Raw genomic sequence first — 24,392 nt, forward strand, 5'->3', positions numbered from 1 at the left:
TCCAGGGAGTTTTACAATCCCTTGTGTTATTAACAATTTATAATTTGAAAAAGCTTTGATTGATTTAGGTGCTAGTGTTAACTTAATGTCTTTATCTATTTTTTAGTAACTAGGTGTTGGAGAGATGCAACAAACGTCAATACGTTTACAACTCGTAGATCGGTCCATCAAATTTTCACTTGGAATTATTGAAGACGTGTTGGTGAAAGTGGATCATTTTGTACTTCCGGCTTATTTTATTAAACTTGATATGGAAGAATGCCGAGAAGTTCCCATCATTATGGGTCGTCCATTCTTGGCAACTACTGGCACTATTATTGATGTGAATAAGGGCTTGTTAACCATGAATGTTAAAGGAGAGTTGGTAGAGTTTCGAGTATTTGAAGCCATGAAGAGACCGACGGATATGGAGGAGTGTAATCGGCTGGACATTAATGAGCAGTTAGTACACACCAATTTTGGTTCTCAAGTCGACAATGATGAGGTAAAAACCAACCTAGAGCGTCCATAATTAATACAAGCTGTTGGTGATGATGTTTTAGACAAGGTGGCTATGTTAAATTCTGCCCCAACTCAGCCATTAAGATGGAGACAAGTTACTAAACTTTTGGGGCCACCTAATCAATGAGTTTTGCCCTCCATGCCAATTAGAACGAAAGAGTTCTCTCCGGGCCAAAAAGTCCTTTTGAACAACTCTACGCTCAAGCTATTTCTATGGAAGTTGCGTTCAAGAAAGCGTTGTCATTTTCAAGTTGCTCAAGTCTACCCCCATTGAGATGTTCACATTCAAAACTTGGAGAGGGACAAAGAGTTTAAAGTTGACGTGCATCGTCTCAACCCATATCTTGAAGTTGGCTATGATGCTGCCAAGTACATCAGTTGAATGAATGTCTTGCTCTACGTCTTGCCTAGACGTTAAATAAAGCGCTTCTTGGGAGGCAACCCAAACTCCTTTTCATTCTATTTTATTTATTTATTTATTTGGTGTTTGCATATAAATATGGATATTTCGATTTTGGTGTCCTCTAGGATCTATTGGATAGGGGTAAAATTAGCTCGAGCTATAAAATTTTCACTTGATGGTTCGTTGAGACAGCTATAGATTTAGCTCGAGCTAAATATTTTCGACTGGGATGACTTGAATGGGAAACTTGTCCAAAGACCCTCAATATCAGGTTGTATCTTTTCCTGCCTTTCTTATTGTGTTATCGTGATGTTGTTGTGATCAATTGCATTGAGGACAATGCACAATTTAAGTGTGGGGGTGGGATACATCATGCATGATGAAAATTTTCAAAAAAAAAAGAAAAAAGAAGTTTATTGTCATGTGTCATCTCTTTTGTAAGTACATATGAAGTAATTTAGTTTTGTTATCACATAGTTGAATTTAAGTTAAGAACACACATTCTTATCTAGGTTTCTTTAAACTAAGTCTTGTTTCATCCACTCGTTTTTGTTAAAAATAATTACACTTGCACATTAGAGATGTTTGTAGGGTATGCCATCTGAGATTAATCATGAATGATGCTGGTGTTTTAAGAGGAGTTGGAATTTGCTGAGTTCGATACCTTGACATGAAGAAAAAGAAGAAAAAAAATCAATAAGCATATGCAAAATAATGGTGTGTTTGTCTTTGATTTTCTCTGCTGAGTAACCAGGCCTCTTGCCTTGCAAGCAATGAGTTTCGCGTAAAAAGATAGAGAGAAAGGGATGAATAATTATATGACTAGCGAAGCCTCGTAGCCTTTTTGACTCGAGTTATTAAACTCATAAGGGTGTCTCGTTGGGAGTCATTGGTAGAAAGCTCGTTATATGAATCAATTATAAAAGTTAATGAGGTTTAGCATTGCACAAGACATGAGAATACCATAGTTTTATCAGAAGGCTTCCTGACCATAGTTTTAGTCCATCCACCCGGATCAAACATTAGAGTATTTTTCTCCCTGATTTTGCTCCATTGTCGCCAAATCGATTGTGCAATACTTGAGGTGAAAATTCCCTTCGTGATTATGATCCATTGAAATAAGAAGATTGATTCTAAGATTCCATCTTTCCCACAAAATTTTTGCTCAGAAAAGCACTAATTGTGTAGCACCTCTATTGTACTAGGTGACCTTCTACATTGATAAGTCATTCCACAGCCACCCTCTTTGTACCCATCACACTCTGGTGAGAAATTTCTCTTAACCTCATCTTCTATTTGCTTATAAACTTTAATCATATCTTCATTTTGCAAGGGACCCATGTCAACCAAACCATATATATTGATACTATCATTATTCCCATTATCATTATCAAGATTCCAACCCACGATTGGAAGCTCTTTATGATTTCGCTGTTCCTCAGCATCATATTTGTCTGCAATATAGACTCTAGTTTCCCCTAGTTCCTTACTAACTTGAACTTCATTCTCAATTTCTTTAGCAATCGCTTCTTCATATTCACACTCCTCAACATGTTTCTCTTCTTCATATTCTGGCTTTCCTTTATCAGCATGGTGTTGTAGAGCATTCCAAGCAATCAAGTTACTCCCAATCTTATTTAATTTCAAAGCCATTTCTGACATCGTCTCCATCTACTGAGTTAACATTTGGAGCTAGTCAAGAAAATCAATCATGTCACTTTTCACTACTTAGGAGCTCGTCGAAGCATAAGAACTACACCTATGCAATATAGGATTGACACCCGACGTGCCATGAATGTGGGATTCTTTAGTAAAGCTTCGGTGAGGCTCTTTAACATGTTTAGCTTTTTCATTCTCACCAAATGATCAGCTGAACCATAGCAGTCCCATCTTAAACTACTGTCTCTACCATAATTTATATTCCATATGTCATCTTGAGCTTCCTCATATCGTTTGGATCTGTAATCTCTCAGGTTTTCTAGAGATCGGTCGTACAAGTCATAACAAGGATAATCTACATTACCATCTCGAGTTGGAGTTCATACACAGGAGTTTAGGTGATAATCTTGATGTCATTCACACCACTACACCCCATCATATCCATACCCGTTCCCAAATTACAAACCCACCGTCCCAATCAGACCGGGAATTCTCCTGGGAAACATCTTTTCTACGGTAGCAGTCGAAGTCATTTGGATCGTGAACACTCTGACTTTTTGTGTTCATTTTCCTCTGATACCAATTGATGCAAACAAAATCTCACCAAGCAAACAGAACTTACAGGCAGCACTCAAAATCAACTAATTACAAGCCGATTGTGTAATTTAATCAAGGAAAATTTTATTTACACCACATAAACTACTAAGTTTACATCATTTTTTTTACCTTATAAGTTTACATTCATATTTGATAAGTTTACACCAAATATTTAATGGATATCCTAAACTACCCTTAATTTATAAAATTATGATTAACAAAGTGTTAAGTTTACACACCTCATCAATTGAACTAAAATTATATTCTGTATTTCAGTCAAGTATTTGGCAATGATTGTTTCATCAAAATTGAACTGCTATGCAACAAGATGAATAAGATAATGCAACAAATCACTGCACAAAGCTCTCATCCACATGATTGCTATTTAGAATTTTTTACCATAAAACTTACAGAAACAAGTTACTACTATACCCATATCCAATATGACATTATTCCAAGAAAGATATCAATAATTAATCATAAATTTTTATTGAGAAGTTGTTATACAAATTAAAAAGTAGAATGAATGTAAACCTATAGACTATTTAAACATATACAAGAAGAATACCTCATTACAAGCCCTTACGCTCAACAGCTGCTCAACCCATGCTCGAGCATAGATGTCACAATATTGACCAGCAGCTAGCGCTCAACAGATGCTCGATAGGCGCTCAACAGTTGCTCGACAGAATAAAATCCTAGAATTACAAGTTCGGCAATGTTCTTTTCAAGTTGTTGAAGCTGATAGTCATTCGTATAATCCTTCTGTGAATCGTTATCTTTCATCTTTAACACTTCTTCAATAAATCTTGCGTTGAAAAGTTTTTGGCCTATAGAATTATATTTTTTTTGAGAGAATTTGTGTGTAAACTTATAAGTTTCTAGTATAATATGTAAATACATTTTTAATATTTATTTTTAATAAAGGGTATATTTGTAATTCCAAATAAGGATATATATGTAAATAAAAAAATCAAAAAGTTGTGTAGACTTAATAGTTTATGTGGTGTAAATAAAATTTCCCTTTAATCAAACACTTGATGGACAATCTTTATTACAACCAATAAACATACTAACAATCCAACACTTGCCAAAATCCAACTTCATAATAACAAAATCAGTGGACCATAATCACTAACCAGTAACCACATATACTAACCAATTCAACAAGTTCTCCAAATCCCCACAATGTTAACACAGGTACAATAAATTCAAAGACAAAAAATAGAACTAGGAGTAAGAGAGTTCACTTGATGGAGTCACACCACAAGCTAGCTCGAATGATGGAGTCACTCCATTGATGAGGAAATTAGCATCCTTCACACCCAAAGTTACGCTCGGCGGCTACAACACAATATTCTTCAATTCATCAAAAGTTGTCTTCCATACGTAGAAACCTAGGACATATAGTTAGCATCCATGGGCTTGGGCTTCATTGTATCAAGACTCAGCTTGGGCTTGGACCAAGCAGGCTTCTTGAATACCCATATTACATCAAGAGTGTGGCTTTGGTTTGTTTTCGTGGCATGCAAGAGTAGGGAACAATAGTAAATCATTGGAATAGAACTAGAAAGATGACCAGTTTTGATACCAAATGATAGGCTTTTTTGGACCTAAACCCTAGCACTGTAGTGAAGAAGAATAAGAAATGTACAGAGGGAGGAAACAGAGACAATTGAAAAATGAATTCCTCATTTCACAATTGTATTCACATAACTGCCTATCCACTTGCTACTACAATATATTGAACTAATATACTATTGCCCCGTAAGCCTACTCTGTGAGGCATAACGGAAAGTAGTTAATACTAATTAACTGACTTAAACCAAAAAAACTAATTTCTTAACATGGTCTCTCCGATTTGTTTGGGTTTAAACCTTTTAAAAAAATTTGTCTTTTTGCACGCAGAAAGAGTATAGCTTCCATTCTCTTTTAAAAAATCTCAGAATAGCTGTAATTAATTTTACCATTGTACATACAATTGTTCTAAAGATTAAAAAAGCGATTGGTGGAAACCCTGTAAATGCACACTGAGAGCATGTCCAACTCAAATCCCCATTTTGGGCCCATAGTTTCCCCCATTTTAACAAAAAAAACTATTTTAGGGGACCCCCATTTTAATACCACTCCAACCACATCCCCTATTTCACCATCATCTCAAATATTTTAATATTTTTCAACATAACTACTTTTAACTACCTTCAACTTTGTCTTCTCTTCAAAAAGTAACCGCTGCACTGAGAATGCTTGCATATGAAGCATCTGTTGACTCTGTTGATGATTATGTACGAATTGAAAAAAGCTCTGCCATTGAATGCCTCAACAGATTTGTGAAGGCGATTATTGCTTTATTTCGGGAGAAGTACTTAAGATCGCCAAACAATAATGATGTCGCCAGGTTATTAGCTATGAATGAAAGACGGGGTTTTTCAGGAATGTTGGGGAGTATTGATTGTATGCATTGGAGGTGGAAGAATTGTCCAACTGCTTGGCAAGGTCAGTATACAGGTCATGAACACGAACCCACCATCATTCTAGAGAAGTGAAGTATGCACTATTTTGTGAATCCATCTGCATAATTTATATGAAAATACATGTTCAATAGTTATTAAACAATTCTTCAAAAACCCTATGATCAATTCTGCTATAATGCAATGAAGGAAAGGAAAATGCATCTAATGTAGGTGACAAGAGACCAACCAAAGGGGCAAATGGAAAGAAGAGAAGCCACAACCTATAACCAAGATTAAAGAGCCAGGCTCACAACAACACAATTCAAAGCATGACACATTTACCCTGTTAAATAATAAACCCAAACAACAGCCACCAAATATGCTAAACAATGAGACTATGATTTCAAGCCAAAGCTACCTAATGTAAAAAAAAGCTATAATTTCAGATAGATGCATGTACTCAAAAAGCAAAGGAATCAACGTCGCTTACTAGGAATTGGGGCAATCAACGATGAACTACAGATCTTAACTCTTTTGAGATCGAAGAATAGCCGTTGCCGATAGTCAAGCTAGGGATTTCGCCTCAAAAATAGGTCTTTATCTTCTAAAAAATCTTACAAACATCAAGCCAATCGCTCAAACTAGTTTTTTCCCCAATTTGTTCAACCTCTGATAGAGAGGTCAATTTTCTCTCAGTCAACGCTTTAAATTCTCCTTCCCGTCCAAGTTTCTTTTTCTTCTCGCCTCCTTCATTTTCTCCCCAATCTCTCTCGCCCAATGGAGGCCATCGCAGAGCAGCCCGAAACGAACACCTCCACCACGAACAACAGCGACCATGGCTGGCAGAAGGTCACCTACGCAAAGCGCCAACGGAAGACCAAGCAAAACGACTCCGACAAGCTCCATGGAGGACCGATCCCCAACGGGAAAAACGACAAGGCCAGCGTTTTCGGCTCCCTCGAGCTGCACTCCGAGGATCGCCGTCGCCGGATCCTAGAGGCTCAAAGGGCGTCCACTGATACTGCGCCGGTGAGATCCAAGAATAGATCAGAATTCGACGATGATAGCGAAGGCAGCGACTTCGAGGAAGGTGCCGCCGCGGAGAATGGGAAGGTCGAAGAGGCGAAGAAAGTCAAGCCGAAGAAGCCTAAGAAGCTCAAGGTTACCGTAGCCGAGGCCGCTGCTAAGATTGATCCTGCCAATCTTGCTGCTTTTCTTGCCGATATATCCGTGAGTGTTTTTCCGTATGATTTGGTTTTGCTCTGGTTGTGGTTCGAAATTTTGTGTTCAATGATGAATATTCGTATAAATAGGGGTCGTACGAGGGGCAGCAGGTGATACAGCTGATGCGATTCGCGGATTATTTCGGGCGCGCTTTCTCGGTTGTTGGTGCGGCGCAGTTTCCGTGGGTGAAGATGTTCAGGGAAACCACTGTAGCTAAGCTGACAGATGTGAGTCCCTAACTCCCTGCTATTGATGTCTTCCTTGTATTATGAGGATCAATGGAGCATTAAAAATGCTTGATTTCTCTTTGACTTTAAAAGAATTATTTCTGAGATTATGTTAGATACATCTACATTGTCTGTATGATATTGTGAACTATTGACCGGATTATCTAGTTGTTTGTTAGGGATTTTGTGGTAACAATGGTATTGATTGGAGAAGTAGTATTGCATAGAGTGATGAGACGAGATTAAATTTCTAATGTGATTTAGTCTTAATTAGTTGTCCAAGAATTGGCCATGTTCTGTTTGGGGTTCACACATTATGGCATGGATGTATCAATTGCATCATAGCCTTCATTTCTATTTCTATTTCTATTTCTATTTCTATTTCTATTTCTATCAATGTAAAGTCTCTTGTGATAATATTACCCACCTAAGAGCTAGATAGATCACTGTTATTATAGTTAACTAAATTGCACTAAGTGAGTAAGTGGGAAGGGCATATTGATAGAAAATGGAAGAAAACAAATATAATGTTGCTGTCAAGATAATTTTCAACTTGTCTTTTAATCAAGAAGTGAAATATCTCACGTGATCATTTTCATTGACTACAATAATCTCTCTTTGTTGATCTATTTCTCTATCGGCTTTTTGTTGCTGTAATGACACCATAAATTTTGACCTATCTGCCCACTGTCCATAAACTTAATGCTGACCTTTCTTTTTGCTGAGTACCATTGTGTCTATTATCAGTCATAAGCTTGATCCCCTGATATAAGACGTATCAGGGTGACTGAAATGAAGTTTCAAGAAGAAAGAAATGGGTTAAATCCATGAAACCTCATGAAATTTTAATTGAAGTGTGGAAATTGCGTAGAAGACATAGGTATAGTATGACTAACTAAGTTATTTAATCGAATTATTAGGACTTGTAGGATGCTTGATGAATGTAGGAGAAGCACTATAGACTATAGTACATATGCACATGAACAAAAGTGATATCCAAAGTTGTAATAGTTATAGGGGCATCAAGCTTATGAGCCACACATTGAAAGTTTGGGAAAGAGTTTTGGAACGAAGATTGAGATCGATATCTATGATATCCGAAAATCAATTTGGTTTTATGTCAGACGATTCACAATGGAGTCGATATTTTTATTGAGGGTACTTACAGAAAAATATAGACAACCATTTGATATTTATAGACTTGGAGAAGACATGATAGGCCTAGGGAAGTAATTTGGTGGATTTTAGAAAGGACAGGAGTCCCGCTTAGTTATATTTCTATTATCAGAGATATGTATGAAGGAGCTATAGTTAGTTTTAAGACTAATGAAGGAATTAAAAAAGAGTTTCCCATCACAATAGGTTTGCACCAGGGGTAAGCACTAAGCTCGTTCCTATTTGTAATAGTGATAGATGAATTTACATGACATATACTAGGTGAGATACCTTGATGCATGTTGTTTGCGAATGATATAATTTTTTTTTGAGTGAAAAAAAAATTTGATTCAAGCACCAAGGGGGTGCAACCCAAACAGATTAGAAGGGGGAGATAAATAGATGATCAAAAATGTTCCCAGAAAAGGAAGTGCCCCAGAACCTAAGGCAATCAAACCAGGTGACTAAGAAAGTGTCTAAGGAGGACTCTTTGCTTTTGAACACTCTGTTATTCCTTTCCAGCCATAGCATCCACATCACAGAAATTGGAATTAATTGGATAAAACTTCCTAGCCTTTTGTCCCTGCTTACGCCCTTCCAAGCCAATAATTCCTTGTCCACAGAAGAATTAGTGACCCAAGAAATGCCCAGCAGCCTCAGAACATTTGCCCAAATTTTAGAAGACCACTCGCAGTGCAAGAGAAGATGACTGATAGATTCCAAACCTGCTTTACAGAGGCAACATCGGTTTACCAACGAAATGCCTCTCCTTTGCAAGTTATCCATTGTTAGGATTCTACCCCAAACAGCCTCCCAGCAGAAAAAAAACACACTTAGGGGGAGCCTTAGATTTCCAAAGCCATTGCCAAGGGAATTGAGAGTGCCCATTGTGCAATTTATCTTTCAGAAGTTCCTTATAGAAAGAACTCACAGAAAAGTGGTTGTTTTTTGCTACCTTCCAACAAATTTTATCCTCACAAGCAGGATTGATCTTTGCACTATAGACAAGGCTCCAGAAGTTTGTGAAAGTCAACACTTCCCAATCTTGTGCCTCACGAATGAAGTTGATATTCCAGGAAAAGCCTCCAGCAGAGAGTTGAAGTAATTGGATAATTGAAGCATCTTTCTGGGTTGCTAAAGTGTATAAAATAGGAAAAGAGTCCTTCAGAGAGGTGTCTCCTGTCCAATGATCGTTCCAGAAACTTATTGAGTTGCCCCTGCTAGCTTGGAAGTGGGTTAGAGAAGACCAAGCCTCCCAACCTTTCATTATATGTTTCCACATACTGCAGCCATATGGTTCTTTGATCTGCTTCGTGGACCATCCATAGATGCCAGTGCCATACTTGCAAGCAATAATTTTCCGCCACAACTGATCTTTGTTGATGGCAAACCTCCATAGCCATTTACCCAGTAAGGCCTTATTAAATGTGACCAAGCATTTTATCCCTAGGCCTCCAACCTCTTTTGGGAGCTTAACACAATTCCAATTCACCAAATGAAATTTCCTACTCTCCATCGAATCGCCCCAAAGGAATCTACACATAATTGACTCAAGCCTACCAGCAATGGAGGAGGGGATGGGGAGAATGGACAACATGTAGACAGGGAGGTTAGATAGAGTACTTTTAATGAGAGATAGCCTCCCTGCTTTAGAGAGATAGTTCCTCCTCCATCCTGAAAGCTTTTTATCAAAATTTTCCACCAAGGGATTCCAAATACTCTGGTCTTTATATTTAGCACCCAGGGGAAGCCCAAGATAGCTTGAAGGCAAGCTGGAGACTCCACACCCAAGTACCTCAGCAAGGAGTTCAGCATTTGGAGTGTTTCCAACAGGGATGATTTTACTCTTACTCAGATTAACTTTCAAACCAGAGATAGCTTCAAAGCCTAGCAGGATGGCACGAAGATTAGCTACTTGCTCCACACTACCTCCACAAAAACACAGCGTGTCATCCGCATACAACAGGTTTGAAATTGAGACTGAATTAGCTCTACATTCAATCTTGGCTCCATCAAGCAGACCATACGAAACTGCTCTATCCAACATACAACTCAAAATATCCATGCCCAGAATGAATAAGAAGGGCGATAAGGGATCACCCTGCCTAACCCCTTTGGAGGAATGAAAGAACTCAGTTGCAGCCCCATTGACTAAAATAGAGAAAGAAGCAGAAGTCAGACACCTCTTGATCCAAGAAATCCATTTTTCCCCAAATCCTTTTCTCTCGAGAACTTTAAGAAGAAAATTCCAATTCATATTGTCGAAGGCTTTCTCCATATCTAACTTGCACAAGACACCAGATAACTTGAGCTTAGAATAAAGATCCACAATCTCATTTGCAATCAAAGAAGCATCAAGAATCTGCCTGTCTTTAATGTAAGCATGCTGAGCATCATTGATAATACCTCCCAGAACAACCCTTAATCTCTTAGAGAGAACCTTGGCCAGCCATTTATACACATTGCCCAGTAAGCTAATGAGCCTAAAGTCTCTGATGTCATAAGCTGAAGCTTTCTTAGCAATCAAAGTAATAAAAGTGGTATTCAGAGAGTCAACAAATGCTGTGTTTTTGTGGAACTCATTGAAAAACTCCATTATATCAGCCTTGATTACTAGCCAGAACCTCTTATAGAACTCCATGGTGAAACCGTCAGGACCAGGAGCTTTTTCCCCATTACAACTGTCTAATGCAGCCTTGACTTCTTCCTCTTCAAAAGGTCTTCCAAGCCATTGGGCCTCCTCCATGCTCAAAGAAGATAAAGGCAAGTCATCAAAAGAGGGTCTCCAGTTAAAATTTTCCTCGAAAAGCCCTTTATAAAAGGCTGGGATTTCATGTTTCAGATTCCTTTCTTGAGTAATGGTTCTCCCATTAATGCTCATAGACTTGATATAGTTTCGGTTTCTGTGAATAGAAGCCATTTTGTGAAAGAACTTACTGTTTCTATCCCCTTCTTTGAGCCACTTGATTCTGGATTTTTGCCTCCAAGCCACCTCCTCCACCCTAATGAGCTCTGAAAGAACTCTTTTATTTGCATCTCTTAAAGTTATGTCATCAACCGTGAGACTCCCCTCCCTATTCTCTCGCTCATCCAGTGAATTGATATCAGCCATTAAGCTTTTGATTTTCGAGCTAACATCACCATAAGTAGCTTTGCTCCACTCCCTCAATTTGGCTTTGAGGATTTTCAGCTTTGCTATCAACCTGAAGCTAGCAAAACCATTAATATGAGTAGAGTTCCACCACTCTCTAATGTGATCTTCCAAATCTTCATGTTGCAGCCAATGATTCTGAAAACGAAAGGGGGTAGGACCCCAATTCATGATACCACCCTCTAGAAGGATTCGATAATGATCCGAGGTAGGTCGAGGAAGGAGGGATTGCGCAACACTCCCAAAATGATCTTCCCAATCAGTACTGATGAAAAATCTATCGATTCAGGTTTGACCATGTGAATTTTCCATGTTGGAGGGGGAGGTCCCGGAGACTATTATTGAAGACAAAGATTTGAAAGTCCCTCATTTCCGCTGATTCACCAGTAGCATCAGTTCTCTCATGCGGGTACAAAACATCATTGAAATCACCCCGATAACCCAAGGCCCATTCCACAAAGATCTGAAAATAGTGGATGAGACAATATTGACTATTGAGAGTTAGCTCAAACCTCGAGATACAGAGGCAAGCCCAATGTTGCAAAAATCCCTCTAATCGGCGACTAGTCGGTAGTCGAGGCTTGCCGCTTCGACTAGAGGGTAATCCGGTCACTTAATCGGTGACTGATTAAATACCGACTAGTCGGCCTGGTCGGCTTAATCGGTGACCCGATTAAATACGTGATGCGTTTGAAGCTATGTAGCACCGATCAGACATGTGTTGGACACGCTTTGACATTGACGAAGACGCAAGACGCAAACATCAACCAAGACTCTATTCGACATCGACTAAGACGCAAACAGAATAGTGGATAGAGTTCGACGAAGATGCAAACATTGACCAAGACGCAAATAGAACAGTCAATAGAGATCGGCGATGATCACAAGATCGACCAATAGCCTAGTGGTGACTTCGATTTTTGACCAACAAAGATCGATTCAGTGGTTACGTTGACTTCTGACTTCGATTGCTGGCCTTACTTCTCTGCTGATTTGTTTCGCTGCTACATCTCTGTTGAGTCGTCTTTGGAAGCTTCTAGTTGTGGTCTCCTTCTTGGCTTCTCCACCCTAGCTCAGTAATTCACGTGAACAATAAAGTATTGGGCTCTAGTTGTTTCTAAACAATAAAGTATTGAGCATGGTCACACTATTTGAGTGGGCTTTGACACCTGGACATATTAATTGAAGTATTGGGCTTGGTGCATGACTCATTCAAACAATGTTGTTTTCACATGGAAATATAAATATAAATATAAATATATTTAATTATTCAACGTATCCCCAATGTTATTAGGTCACACGTAGATATGCTTTGGTCAACTACCTTTTTGATACGAAACGACACAATTTTATTCAAACTCTTTCATCATTTTTTTTAATAGTTATTCTATTGCAATTCATTTGTATATATTCAATTGCAATTCATTTTTTAAAAATGATGAATAAATTATACATTGTATGTATATATAATATTCTCTCTATGAGAATGGCTTGTTATTAGTCTCTATGACTATTGCATATATATATATATATATATATATATATAAAATTAAAAAAACTCAAGACGATTAATCCCCGACTAGTCCCCGCAAACCGCCTAGCGGCTGACTAGCGATTTTTGCAACCATGGGCAAGCCTTAGAGTCTGATTTAAATTAAGTATGATTACAACATAACATGTGAGATGTAAGTTTAGTAGGAGCTAACAAGGAAACAAACAAACGATTGAATTAGGTGGGATAGAAGTAACAAAAAGTAATGTATTTAAACATCTTGGTTCAATTTTCCAAGATGACAAAGACATTAGTGGAAATGTAGTTAGTAAGATAAGAAATATAATGATGAAATGGAGGAGTGCATCCGTGATTTTGTGCGACCGAAGAATTCCTTTAAGGTTGAATGAAAAATTCTATAGGTCGGTTATATGACTTGGGATGATGTATGGTTATACGTTATGAACTATTAAAAGACAACATATCCAAAAAAATGCATGTAGTAGAAATGCGAATGTTTCGTTAGATCTGTGGTCAGTGGTCACACGAGAAAAGATATGATAAAGAATGAGATTATTATATCCAAGGCTGGAGTAGTACCAATTGAAAATAAGTTGCGAGTAAACTATTTAAGATGGTATAGGCATGTTCAACGTAGTGATAGCGGTGTAGCACTGAGGCCAATCGAGAGAATTTGTATAGAGAGAACATGAAGCGAAGAGGAAGACCTAAAAAGACATGGCATGAAGTAGTAAGAAATGATATGGATTTAGTAGAAGTTGATAAGAGTATGATCCTAGATAGAAATGAATGGCATAAATGAATACACGTAGTTGATTCTCATTGGAATAAAAGCTCGGATGATAATGATACGATATCGACAGTGCTTATTTTTGTGATTGGATATCTATACATTTTTACTTTTAGCCGGCACTTGGATTCTGTAGAGTTGGTATAGTTATTTTGTTTTTGTTTTCTTAGTTTTGTACACCTAATCAGTTGATTATTCTCCAACAGATTCCTCTTTCTCATATATCTGACGCTGTTTACAAGACATCCATCGACTGGATCAACCAACGTTCTCCTGAGGCAATTTCTTCCTTTGTGTTGTGGGCCTTGGACAGCATCCTTACTGACCTAGCAAACCAGCAAACTGGTTCTAAGGGCTCTAAGAAGGTTGTGCAACAAGAATCTTCAAAGTCCCAGGTAACTTGCTTGATGCTATTCTTTGCTTTATTTTGCTGACGATGCTGCTAACTACTAAGTCATAGATTTTCTGATTTGATTTTCAGTTGAATCGTTGCAGCAGGCTCATTTTGTTTTTGTTAAATTTTGTATTAAGTGTTTTTCATTGAGTATCACAATATGAAGACTTAATTATTCTGCCAAACGTGTAAGTCTGCTCTTCAATTTTGGAGAAATTGCTTCATGTATTTGAAAACTGTTTTCTACTCCTAAGACATGACATTATCAAATTTAGTTTTCAATGAGTTATGGACTTGCTTACACATTGAATACTAGTACGATATAGTATGGATATGCATTGTTGACTCCCATTAAGAGGGAGGAATATCAAGAAGGCAGGTGGGAATTATTTAACGAGTACATTCTCCATACAAAAGAAGCATTCAGTACTTCAATGGGATTTGGATGTAGCATAAATTATAGTGATACAGAAGCTTCTAGACTTATGTGATTTCCTATGATATTTTAAAAGTCAAAGATGAGTTAATGAGTTTTTATTTTTCTGTGACCTTTCATAGGTATTTCTAGAGACTTCTAAAGGTAGTTTAAAAGGCTACCTTTCCCTGGTCATAAAGGAGAACAAATCATTTATGAAAAAATTCCTATTGCAAAGGTCTCTAAGAATCCTAGCATCTAATAAATCGTTCTAACTCCAATCTAGCTCAATTTTAGCCTAGTTCATAATTTGTTCTTGCTGTATTTCAACTTTCACGCGTCAAATTGGTATCGGAGCCATGGTTGGACGAGGTAGAGGTCGCCGTGTGAGAGGGAACCAAAACCAGCAAGTAGAGGTGGCTGAATTGAGACAAATGATTGAAGATTTGTCGCGGGCTGTGCAAGCTTTGCAGCACCAGGAACGTGTGGGAGCCCATATGGAGAATCCGGAAGGTGACCACGGATTTCTAGATATGCCGGAAGGTGATCTAGAAGATGGGATCAATTCTGACGAATACGTAAACCCCTTTCATAATGCTGGACGCGCAAACAATGCGGTAGGTGGTGGATTGGAAGATCGGTTAGTACGTGCTCTTGATTTAAATGGTGGAGGAGTTAAAATTGAAGTTGCTGATTTTTTTGGTAAGATGCATGTCAAAGATTATTTAGATTGGGAAGCTACCCTAGAGAATTATTTTGAGTGGAAGGCTATGTCAGCCGAAAGGAAGGTGCTGTTTGTTAAATTGAAATTGAAGGGGTCTGCACTTCAATGGTGGAAGAGAGTTGAGGAGCAGCGTGCTAGACAAGGCAAGGCAAAAATCTGCACTTGGGAACACATGAAAACGAAATTACGCAAGCAATTTTTATCCGTAGATTATGCCATGGAATTGTTCGACAAGTTCCATAACTTGAAGCAAAGGGGTATGACAGTGGAAGAGTACACATCGGAGTTTAATAACCTTCTCTTACGAGTTGGTTTGAATGAAACTAATAAACAATTGACTCATTGTTATCTCTCTGGTTTGAACCCCTCTATAAGAGATGACATGGGAATAGTTCGTCTCTATAACCTTGAGGATGCTCGTCAATATGCTTTGATGGCAGAGAAGCGAGTCTTACGTTATGGTGCAAGGAAACCAATATATGGCAGTTCCCAAAATATTTCCGGCAGCATTCGGAGTTCTTGAACAGAGCAATCAACAAAAAGAAGTGGTGTTGGAGCTGCTGACAAAAACAAAGTAGGTGGAGGGAGTTTAGCCCATGCCACCCGGGGTGAAAGAGGAAAATTTGCAATGAAATTTGGCACTGGAAGCAGTTCTGGTCCTGTCACTTCAAAGGCTGGTAGCAGCTCACAGATTCAATGCTTTACTTGTGGGGAAAGAGGTCATAGCTCTTATGCTTGTCCACAGCGCAGAGTGAATTTGGCAGAAATTGAAGAAGAGGAAGAGTTGACAGAACCTGTATATGATGAAAATTCTGGGGATGAAGAGGTCGATGTATATCCTGTTCAAGGTGAGTCTTTGGTTATTTGCAGGGTGATGACGGCAGAAATTGAAGATGAAAAAGAAGATTGGAGGAGGCATAGTATCTTTCGAACACGTGTTCTCTGTAATGGTAAGGTGTGTGATTTAATTATTGATGGAGGAAGTGTGGAGAACGTTATTTCAAGGGAGGCAGTGGAGAAATTAAAGTTGTCCACTGAGAAGCATCCTCACCCTTACAAAATCAGGTGGCTTAAAAAAGGGAATGAGATACCGGTCACTTCCCGATGTTTGGTAAAGTTCACTATGGGTAATAACATTGATGATTAAGTTTCGTGCGATGTCGTGCCTATGGATGCTGGCCATATCCTCTTAGGAAGGCCATGGCTGTATGATCGAGACTTGGAGCATCGAACGAAGCCTAATACTTATTCCTTTTATAGGGGTGGCAAGAAGTACACTTTGCACCCTCTTAAGGAAGTGAAGGAAGTGGATCGTGCAGCTACAGAGAGCAAATTAGCTGGTATTTTATGTGCTGAGAAATTTGAATCTGAAAGCAGAGAATTGGGAGTGATGTTTGCATTGGTGGGGAAGATTGTGGAAGATGGACAGAATAAGAAGCCGGCTCAATATGGCCCAGAAATTCAGAAATTGCTGGAGGAATATAGTGAGTTAGCTGGAGATGAATTACCACGTGGTTTACCGCCGATGAGGAGCATTCAACATGCCATAGATTTGGTTCCCGGAGCAGCTTTACCAAACCTGCCAGCTTATCGAATGCCACCGTTACAGCGCGCTGAGGTGCAGAAACAGGTTGAGGAGTTGCTCAAAAAGGGGTTAGTGCGAGAGAGCAAGAGCCTGTGTGCTTGTCCAGCTTTACTTGCACCAAAGAAGGATGGTTCGTGGAGAATGTGTGTGGATGGTCGCGCTATAAATAAAATCACTATTAAATACAGATTTCCTATCCCACGGTTGGAGGACATGCTTGATCATTTGGCTGGTTCTAAAGTATTTTCCAAGATTGATTTGAGGAGTGGCTACCATCAAATCAGGTTGCGAAGTGGTAATGAATGGAAGACTGCCTTCAAGACACCTGATGGGTTGTATGAATGGTTGGTAATGCCATTTGGCCTCTCCAATGCACCTAGCACGTTCATGCGGGTTATGACAGAGGTATTGAAACCTTTCTTGACATCGTCTGTTGTCGTTTACTTTGATGACATACTAATCTACAGCAAAACCAAAGAGGAACATTTGGTTCATCTGCACCAAGTCCTAGAGGTACTCCACAGGGAGAAGTTGTTTATAAACTTGAAAAAGTGTTCTTTTTTGCGTAATGAAGTTGTGTTCTTGGGGTTTATCATTTCTGAACATGGGTTGAGGGCTGATCCTGAGAAGGTGCGTGCAATTAATGAATGGCCAGTTCCTAAATCAATAAAGGAAGTTAGAAGCTTTCATGGACTAGCTTCATTTTACAGGAGATTCACAAGAAGTTTCAGTTCCATTATGAGCCCAATCACTGAATGTTTGACGCGTGGCAGTTTTGAGTGGACAAATTCTGCCCAAAGAGCTTTTGAACGAATCAAAATGAAGATGACTGAAGCACCAGTCCTTACGCTTCCAGATTTTGAGAAGTTATTTGTAGTGGAATGTGATGCATCACAAGTGGGGATTGGGGCTGTTCTCAGCCAAGATGGGAATCCAGGGGAGTTCTTTAGTGAAAAATTATCGACTTCCAAACGTCGATACTCGACATATGACCTGGAGTTCTATGCGTTAGTACGAGCTATTCACCATTGGCAGCATTACTTGGCTTATCGAGAATTTGTGGTTTATTCGGATCACCAAGCCTTGCGGTATTTGAATTCCAAAAAGAATCTCAATGCACGACATGCAAGGTGGAGTTCCTTCCTAGATGAGTTTAACTTTTCAATAAGATATAAGTCAGGAGAGTCAAACATAGTGGCTGATGCGTTGAGTCGACGTTCTTTGTTTTTGACAGTATTAAACACTCAAGTTACAGGCTTTGAAGAGTTGAAAAATGCTTACGAAGATGATCCATATTTCAAACAGATTGTTGAGAAATTGCAGGGAACGGCAAGCAGTGAACAGTTGCCCTATAAGTTGCATGAAGGGTACTTGTTTAAGGGTAATCAATTATGCATTCCTGATTGGTCTTTACGTGAACAGTTTGTGAGAGAACTTCATGGAAATGGCTTGGGAGAACATTTTGGCAGAGATAAGACATTAGCCATGGTGGCCGACTGTTATTTTTGGCCAAGGATGTACAGGGATGTTGACAGAATAGTAAGAAGATGTAGAGCATGCCAACTTGGCAAGGGTAATTCTCAGAACACAGGTTTATACACGCCTCTACCTGAGCCAAAAACTCCATGGATTCATTTAAGCATGGATTTTGTTCTAGGACTTCCCAAGACAGCCAAGGGCTACGATTCTATTTTTGTTGTGGTGGACCGATTTTCAAAGATGGCTCACTTTATCCCATGTTTCAAGACTTCTGATGCTTCGCATATTGCTGAACTTTTCTTTCGCGAAGTGGTGAGACTTCATGGTCTACCTTCTTCCATTGTTTCTGATAGAGATGTCAAGTTTGTGGGCATTTCTGGAGAACTTTGTGGCGACGATTGGGTACTGAAATAAAGTATTCTAGCACTTGTCATCCACAAACTGATGGCCAAACGGAAGCTGTTAACCGAAGTTTGGGAAATATGTTGAGATGCCTTGTGGGGAAGCATGTCAAGACTTGGGATTTTATCATTACACAAGCTGAGTTTGCCTATAATAACTCAGTTAACTGGTCCATTAAAAAGACTCCTTTTGAAGCAGCATATGGACTTAAGCCACAACATGTGCTTGATTTAGTACCTTTGCCACAAGCGTCTCGTGTTAGTGATGATGGGGAGGCTTTTGCTGAGCACATTAAACGTGTTCATGAGGTCAGGGCAGCTTTGAAAGCTAGCAATGAAGCATATGCCACAACTGCCAATGAACATCGAAGGGTGCAGGAATTTGTGGAAGGTGATTTAGTGCTGGTACATTTGAGGCGGGAAAGGTTTCCAAAAGGTACTTATCACAAACTGAAGTCAAGGAAGTTTGGTCCATGCCTGGTGCTTAAGAAAGTGGGTTCTAAGAGCACTTGCAATGGTATTATTTTGTCTGGGCCAACAAATATGTATGGGGTTTTGTGTTTTGTTGATGTGGTTATATTGGGAAATGTGTTTTGCTGATGTGGTTGTATTGGAAGATTGTGTTTTGGTGTAGTTTTATTGTGGACAATATGGAGGGAATGAGAATTTATTGGCCTCCATGTTGGGTGGGAAGGAAAAATGTATAGGAATTTGTATTTTATTGATGTGGCTATTGAGAGATGTGTTTTGTTGATGTGGCTGTATCGAGAGACGTGTTTGGCTTGACTTTTTATGTAATAGAAGTGGGACCCAATATTGGTTTTTACTGACCCAACAAAATGGGACCATTGCAATTGCTCTAATGCCTATCTGATAGAGCTGCCACCTGATTTGCAAATTAGTCCAATTTTTAATGTTTCTGATTTGTATCCATTCGAGGGATTTGATGTTGAAAATGATGCTTTGGACAATCAGATTCAGCAACTGCCGAAAGCTCCAAAGGATGTTGTTCAAGAGGTATTGGATGTTAGTGAGGTGAGCTCAAGACAAGGCAACACTTATAGGCGATTTTTGGTGAAGTGGTTAGGAAAACCAGCTACTGAAAGTACGTGGATTGCGGAGCACGAGTTGAAGAAGATTGATCCGGAGATATATGCTGAAGTACTCAAGGTTTTCCCGCCAGTGCCTTCTTTCCAAGCCGGGGAGAATGATGCAGGAGCTTCTAGACTTATGTGATTTCCTATGATATTTTAGAAGTCAAAGATGAGTTAATGAGTTTTTATTTTTCTGTCACCTTTCATAGGTATTTCTAGAGACTTCTAAAGGTAGTTTAAAAGGCTACCTTTCCCTGGTCATAAAGGAGAACAAATCATTTATGAAAAAATTCCTATTGCAAAGGTCTCTAAGAACCCTAGCATCTAATAAATCGTTCCAACTCCAATCTAGCTCAATGTTAGCCTAGTTCATAATCTGTTCTTGCTGTATTTCAACTTTCACTGCGTCATATAGGCAGCAGTAGAAGATGGTGTCCGAACAATTTTATACCAGTGGTAATCTATGAGCTAATTCTTAGGTATACACAAGCTTGGGCTTCTTTCTTTTGCTGATGTTATGACCATTTTTAGATAAACTAGCATGTAAATGCTGAAGGATTTGACTTATCTTTGTCTGCTACAAGGCTACAACACTTGGTCATTGAAATGATGATTATATAATTGCACATGGGAGGCTTGAAATGGATGTCATATCCTCTAAATCAGGTAGTTAATGTTTAGTTATGCTGGATTGCGATAGTGTCATGTCCTTTTGTGCTGGTGGATAGGGTGGTTCAAGTCCAGAATTGTGAGTAAAATTGTTGAAATGTCTTAACTTTCAATACATGAAGGTTTAGTAGAATTTAGCAAGATAGCAAGTATTGCCGCAAACAAAGCATTCTCAAATGCAATATTAAATGTTTCAGATTCCCAGGGAAAAAAAGTATACTTGTAGAAGTAGTTTGGATACCTACAGGATTTAATGTTGAGCATGGTGAAGGTTCAATCAAGTGATAAGTGAACATGCTCCCCTTTTTTTTGTGATTGGTATCTAGTTGATTTACTAAAAGCAGTCTGGTTTATACCCCTGGTTTGTGTGCTAGCTGTAATTACATATGACTAATGATGGCATTGTCATCACAGCCTGCCGCACAGGAACCACTCTTAACTAAAACATACGCGAAACTAGTTTCAAGATCAACTATGTAGTTCTTGAGTTTCTTTAGCAAATCAGATTAGTCATACTTGGATGCTTGTACTGAATAATCTTTGCTTAGACATCTAATGCCATATTTTTAACTTTTCAGTCTTCTCATCTCTCTTTCTTTCTCATTAATTTGTTTGCAGAAGCTATGGTGTTTTTGTGGCTGCATCTATACTGAATCTGATACTGTGTATATCATCTGTCTATGACCATTTTTAAGTGTTGGAGCTTTTTGATCTTCTTTTCAATTTTTTTTTTTCCTGCAGAACATTTCCCATGAGTAGGCATAAATTAATTATACTAGTTTTTTCTTTAGTAACCCTGAACAAAATGGCAGGTTGCAGTATTTCTGGTTTTGGCAATGGTATTGCGGCGAAAACCTGATGTTTTAATTGTTGTATTGCGAACGCTGAGGGAAAACTCAAAGTATCAAGGGCAAGATAAACTCCCAGTTATTGTATGGATGATGGCTCAGGTAAATTTTTTACACCATCAACATCAATGCTTTGGAGAAAACATTTCTGGTGTGCGTTTCTCTGTGTCATGCCAAAAAACAAAATTTCATGTAGGCCTCTCAGGGAGATCTGGCTGTGGGCTTGTACTCATGGGCGCATAACCTTTTGCCTATGGCAAGTGGAAAGAGTTCCAATCCACAATCTAGGGATTTGATTTTGCAGCTAGTTGAGAGGTTCGGAAAGAAACTTTGTAGTTTCTATTTTTATTGTCTCTTTCAAAATTCTTCAATCCTCAAGAGCCTTTTGATTTTTTGTAGAATCTTGTCTGCACCAAAGGCTCGACAAATTTTGGTAAATGGTGCTGTTAGAAAGGGGGAACGTTTGATGCCACCTTCCGCACTGGAGATGGTTCTGCGTGCAACATTTCCTGTGTCTTCAGCAAGAGTGAAGGTGGGTATTATCAGGAGGCATATACATTATTTGTAACTGAATATTTATAGGTGAAGTAGTCTTAGTTCCCATTGTTGTGGCATGCAGGCTACTGAGAGGTTTGAGGCCATATATCCCACCCTAAAAGAGGTGGCTCTTGCTGGCTCCCCTGGAAGCAAGGCAATGAAACAAGTTGCTCAGCTTATTATGAGTCTTGCACTCAATGCAGCCGGAGAAAGTAAGAAATACCTTGAATTTGTTTCACCTTTCTGGATCTTTTAATGCATTGGAGAATTCTCTGGTTTTCATAGTTGAGAGATGGTTATTTTCCCACAGGCATTCCTGAGCTATCCAAAGAAGCAGCTGGCATTTTCATCTGGAGTTTGGGTCAAAATGTTGACTGTTACAAGCACTGGGTATGCTACTTTAATATTATTATTGTTCACTTTCATGCACATCAATTCGTTACTCTGTCATTCTCGTTTTGCTGTTAGCTATTTTGGTTATTTTGCTGTACTCTGTTCGTAAACAGGATAAGGTGTACGAGGAAAATCTTGAAGCTAGTGTTGCTGTTTTGAAGAAACTTTCTGAGGAATGGAAGGAGCTCTCTGGAAACCTGTTTCCTTTGGATCCTCTCAGGGAAACTATCAAGAATTTTTCACACGAGGTTCTTCACTTCTGTTTAATATTTTACCTTTCGCATACTTTTATATCTTGTCAACATGCTTTATGGTTAAGAGTATCAATCTAAAAGAGCATATTGCAATTGAGCAAGTATCATGTCAAATTTATTAATGAAGTAAAAGTAATTGAGCTTTTTGCTAATGCTGCACGTTTGCATGTAGAATGAGAAAGCTATGGCTAGTAGACCTGAGGCTTCTCGACAAGCCATCATCAGGGAAGCTGACAAGTACTGTAAGGTGTTACTGGGCAAATTATCTCATGGCCATGGGTGCATGAAAAGCATGGCATTTGCCGTGATTGCATTGGCTGTCGGAGTTGCCTTCTTCCCCCCAAATATGGAGAATTGGGATATGCAGAAACTGACAGTAATTTTGAGCTCACAGTGATCTTTCTGAAGAGGAAGTTTCAACGATAATTGCAATAGTTGGTGCAAAGTACCACGTTGATCTCCCAGTACGTGTCTTTCTCCATTTTGTAATACGACCAAGAGGAAATTTGTAGAATTCTTTTTAACTTTTTAAAACATTGGGTGGAGTTAACTAATACACAGCCCAGTAACAACACCACAGCGGCCATCATATTCCTTGAAAAGGAAGGAAATTTCTGTTAGAGAATAAAGATAAGGAAAGCCATTTGAGGTCTAATTCTTGCTTCATAAAGTTTATCACTGTATAATCAACTTAGTCCTTGGATGTTTTCACTTTTGAGATATAGGAACTTCTCTGTTTTTCGATCTACTACTTCAACAAACCCAAGTGGAGATACTTCACTTAGGTAGAGGGCCTTGATACTTGCCCCTTCTAAACATAATGTTTATGGTTTCAGAATGTCTTGTCATTATGAACATCGACATTGTATGGAAAAGAGAGAGTGACGAATTGGATACTATTATGATACAAGCAAGAGCATAATTCCCGAAAAAATTCCATAATTTCATAAAGGATAATGTTAGAGACGTTTAAAATTTGATTCCTAAAAATCCTCCAAATCTATGTGGCATTAAAATAACCATTGATTAAAAACACATATGTAAGGCTCACTTTACATTCAACACTCCATATTAAATGAGGGTTTTTTTGGGTCTTAAGCATTATCCATTCATAAAACAATCTTAGGAACTGAAATAGTTGAGAAAAATGATTAACTCACTAGCACAATTAGGAAGAACCAGAAAGCAACAATTTCCCCTTGAATCAAAATTGTTATCAGATCTTCCGGATTATTTGCTCTGGTAAACAGCCTAAGCTGGTTGCTCAGCCTAATGAAGCCACTTTATTCACATTTATTGCAAAAATAATGGTTAAAAATTAATATATAACATGTATTCAAACCAAAACAAAGTTTGTTAATTTCTCGCGGCGCCCAAAAGTGCCCCAAATTGAATACCCAATCTGGAAATCCTCTTTACATCAAAACAGTCGGTTTGATTTTGGCTGATAAATGTAAGTTTCTGCCATGAGAAAGAAGTGAATTATCAACAATACTTGTATATAAAAATGGGAGAGCTAGCAATACGTATATGTAACCACCTATCCCGGGGGTTTGCAAAACTTCAAAATTAACCAAAAACTACCAAAATCAAGAAAAATCTCCACGAACAATAAATAAGACAAAAAAACAACATACGGAAGCTCAACGATAACAATTTAGCAAACTCTACCCATAACCCCTAGATATCAATATCCATGGCATATCGCGCTACGCCGCCAGATCCTGGCCATGCTCATCGAACTCACTTGAAGGTGGGGAATCGTAAGAAATGCTGAGCTACAAAGCTCATCAGGATAATTACCCGACAAAAATCTAGATACCTATGCAACATATATCCTAATGAACAGCAAGCAAATGAAGTATGAATATCTAGTAGTAGAGGAATGGGAGGGGCTCCAATTTCTAGCTTCAATTTTGGCTCCAA

General features: G+C 38.6%; 1 protein-coding gene across 1 annotated transcript; it reads left to right on the plus strand.

The window, feature by feature from the left end:
- The first annotated feature begins 6,255 nt into the window (after positions 1-6,255).
- LOC120012578 lies at positions 6,256-23,214 on the plus strand. Its single transcript, XM_038864020.1, has 10 exons — positions 6,256-6,843; positions 6,927-7,064; positions 13,880-14,068; positions 21,247-21,384; positions 21,479-21,597; positions 21,682-21,814; positions 21,902-22,031; positions 22,130-22,209; positions 22,326-22,460; positions 22,639-23,214. Exons 1-10 carry the CDS (start codon positions 6,391-6,393, stop codon positions 22,861-22,863), a joined length of 1,740 nt encoding a protein of 579 aa, XP_038719948.1. The 5' UTR covers positions 6,256-6,390; the 3' UTR covers positions 22,864-23,214.
- The last annotated feature ends 1,178 nt before the right edge of the window (positions 23,215-24,392 follow it).

This window comes from Tripterygium wilfordii, chromosome 13, assembly GCF_013401445.1.
Source record: "Tripterygium wilfordii isolate XIE 37 chromosome 13, ASM1340144v1, whole genome shotgun sequence".
NCBI lineage: Eukaryota > Viridiplantae > Streptophyta > Magnoliopsida > Celastrales > Celastraceae > Tripterygium > Tripterygium wilfordii.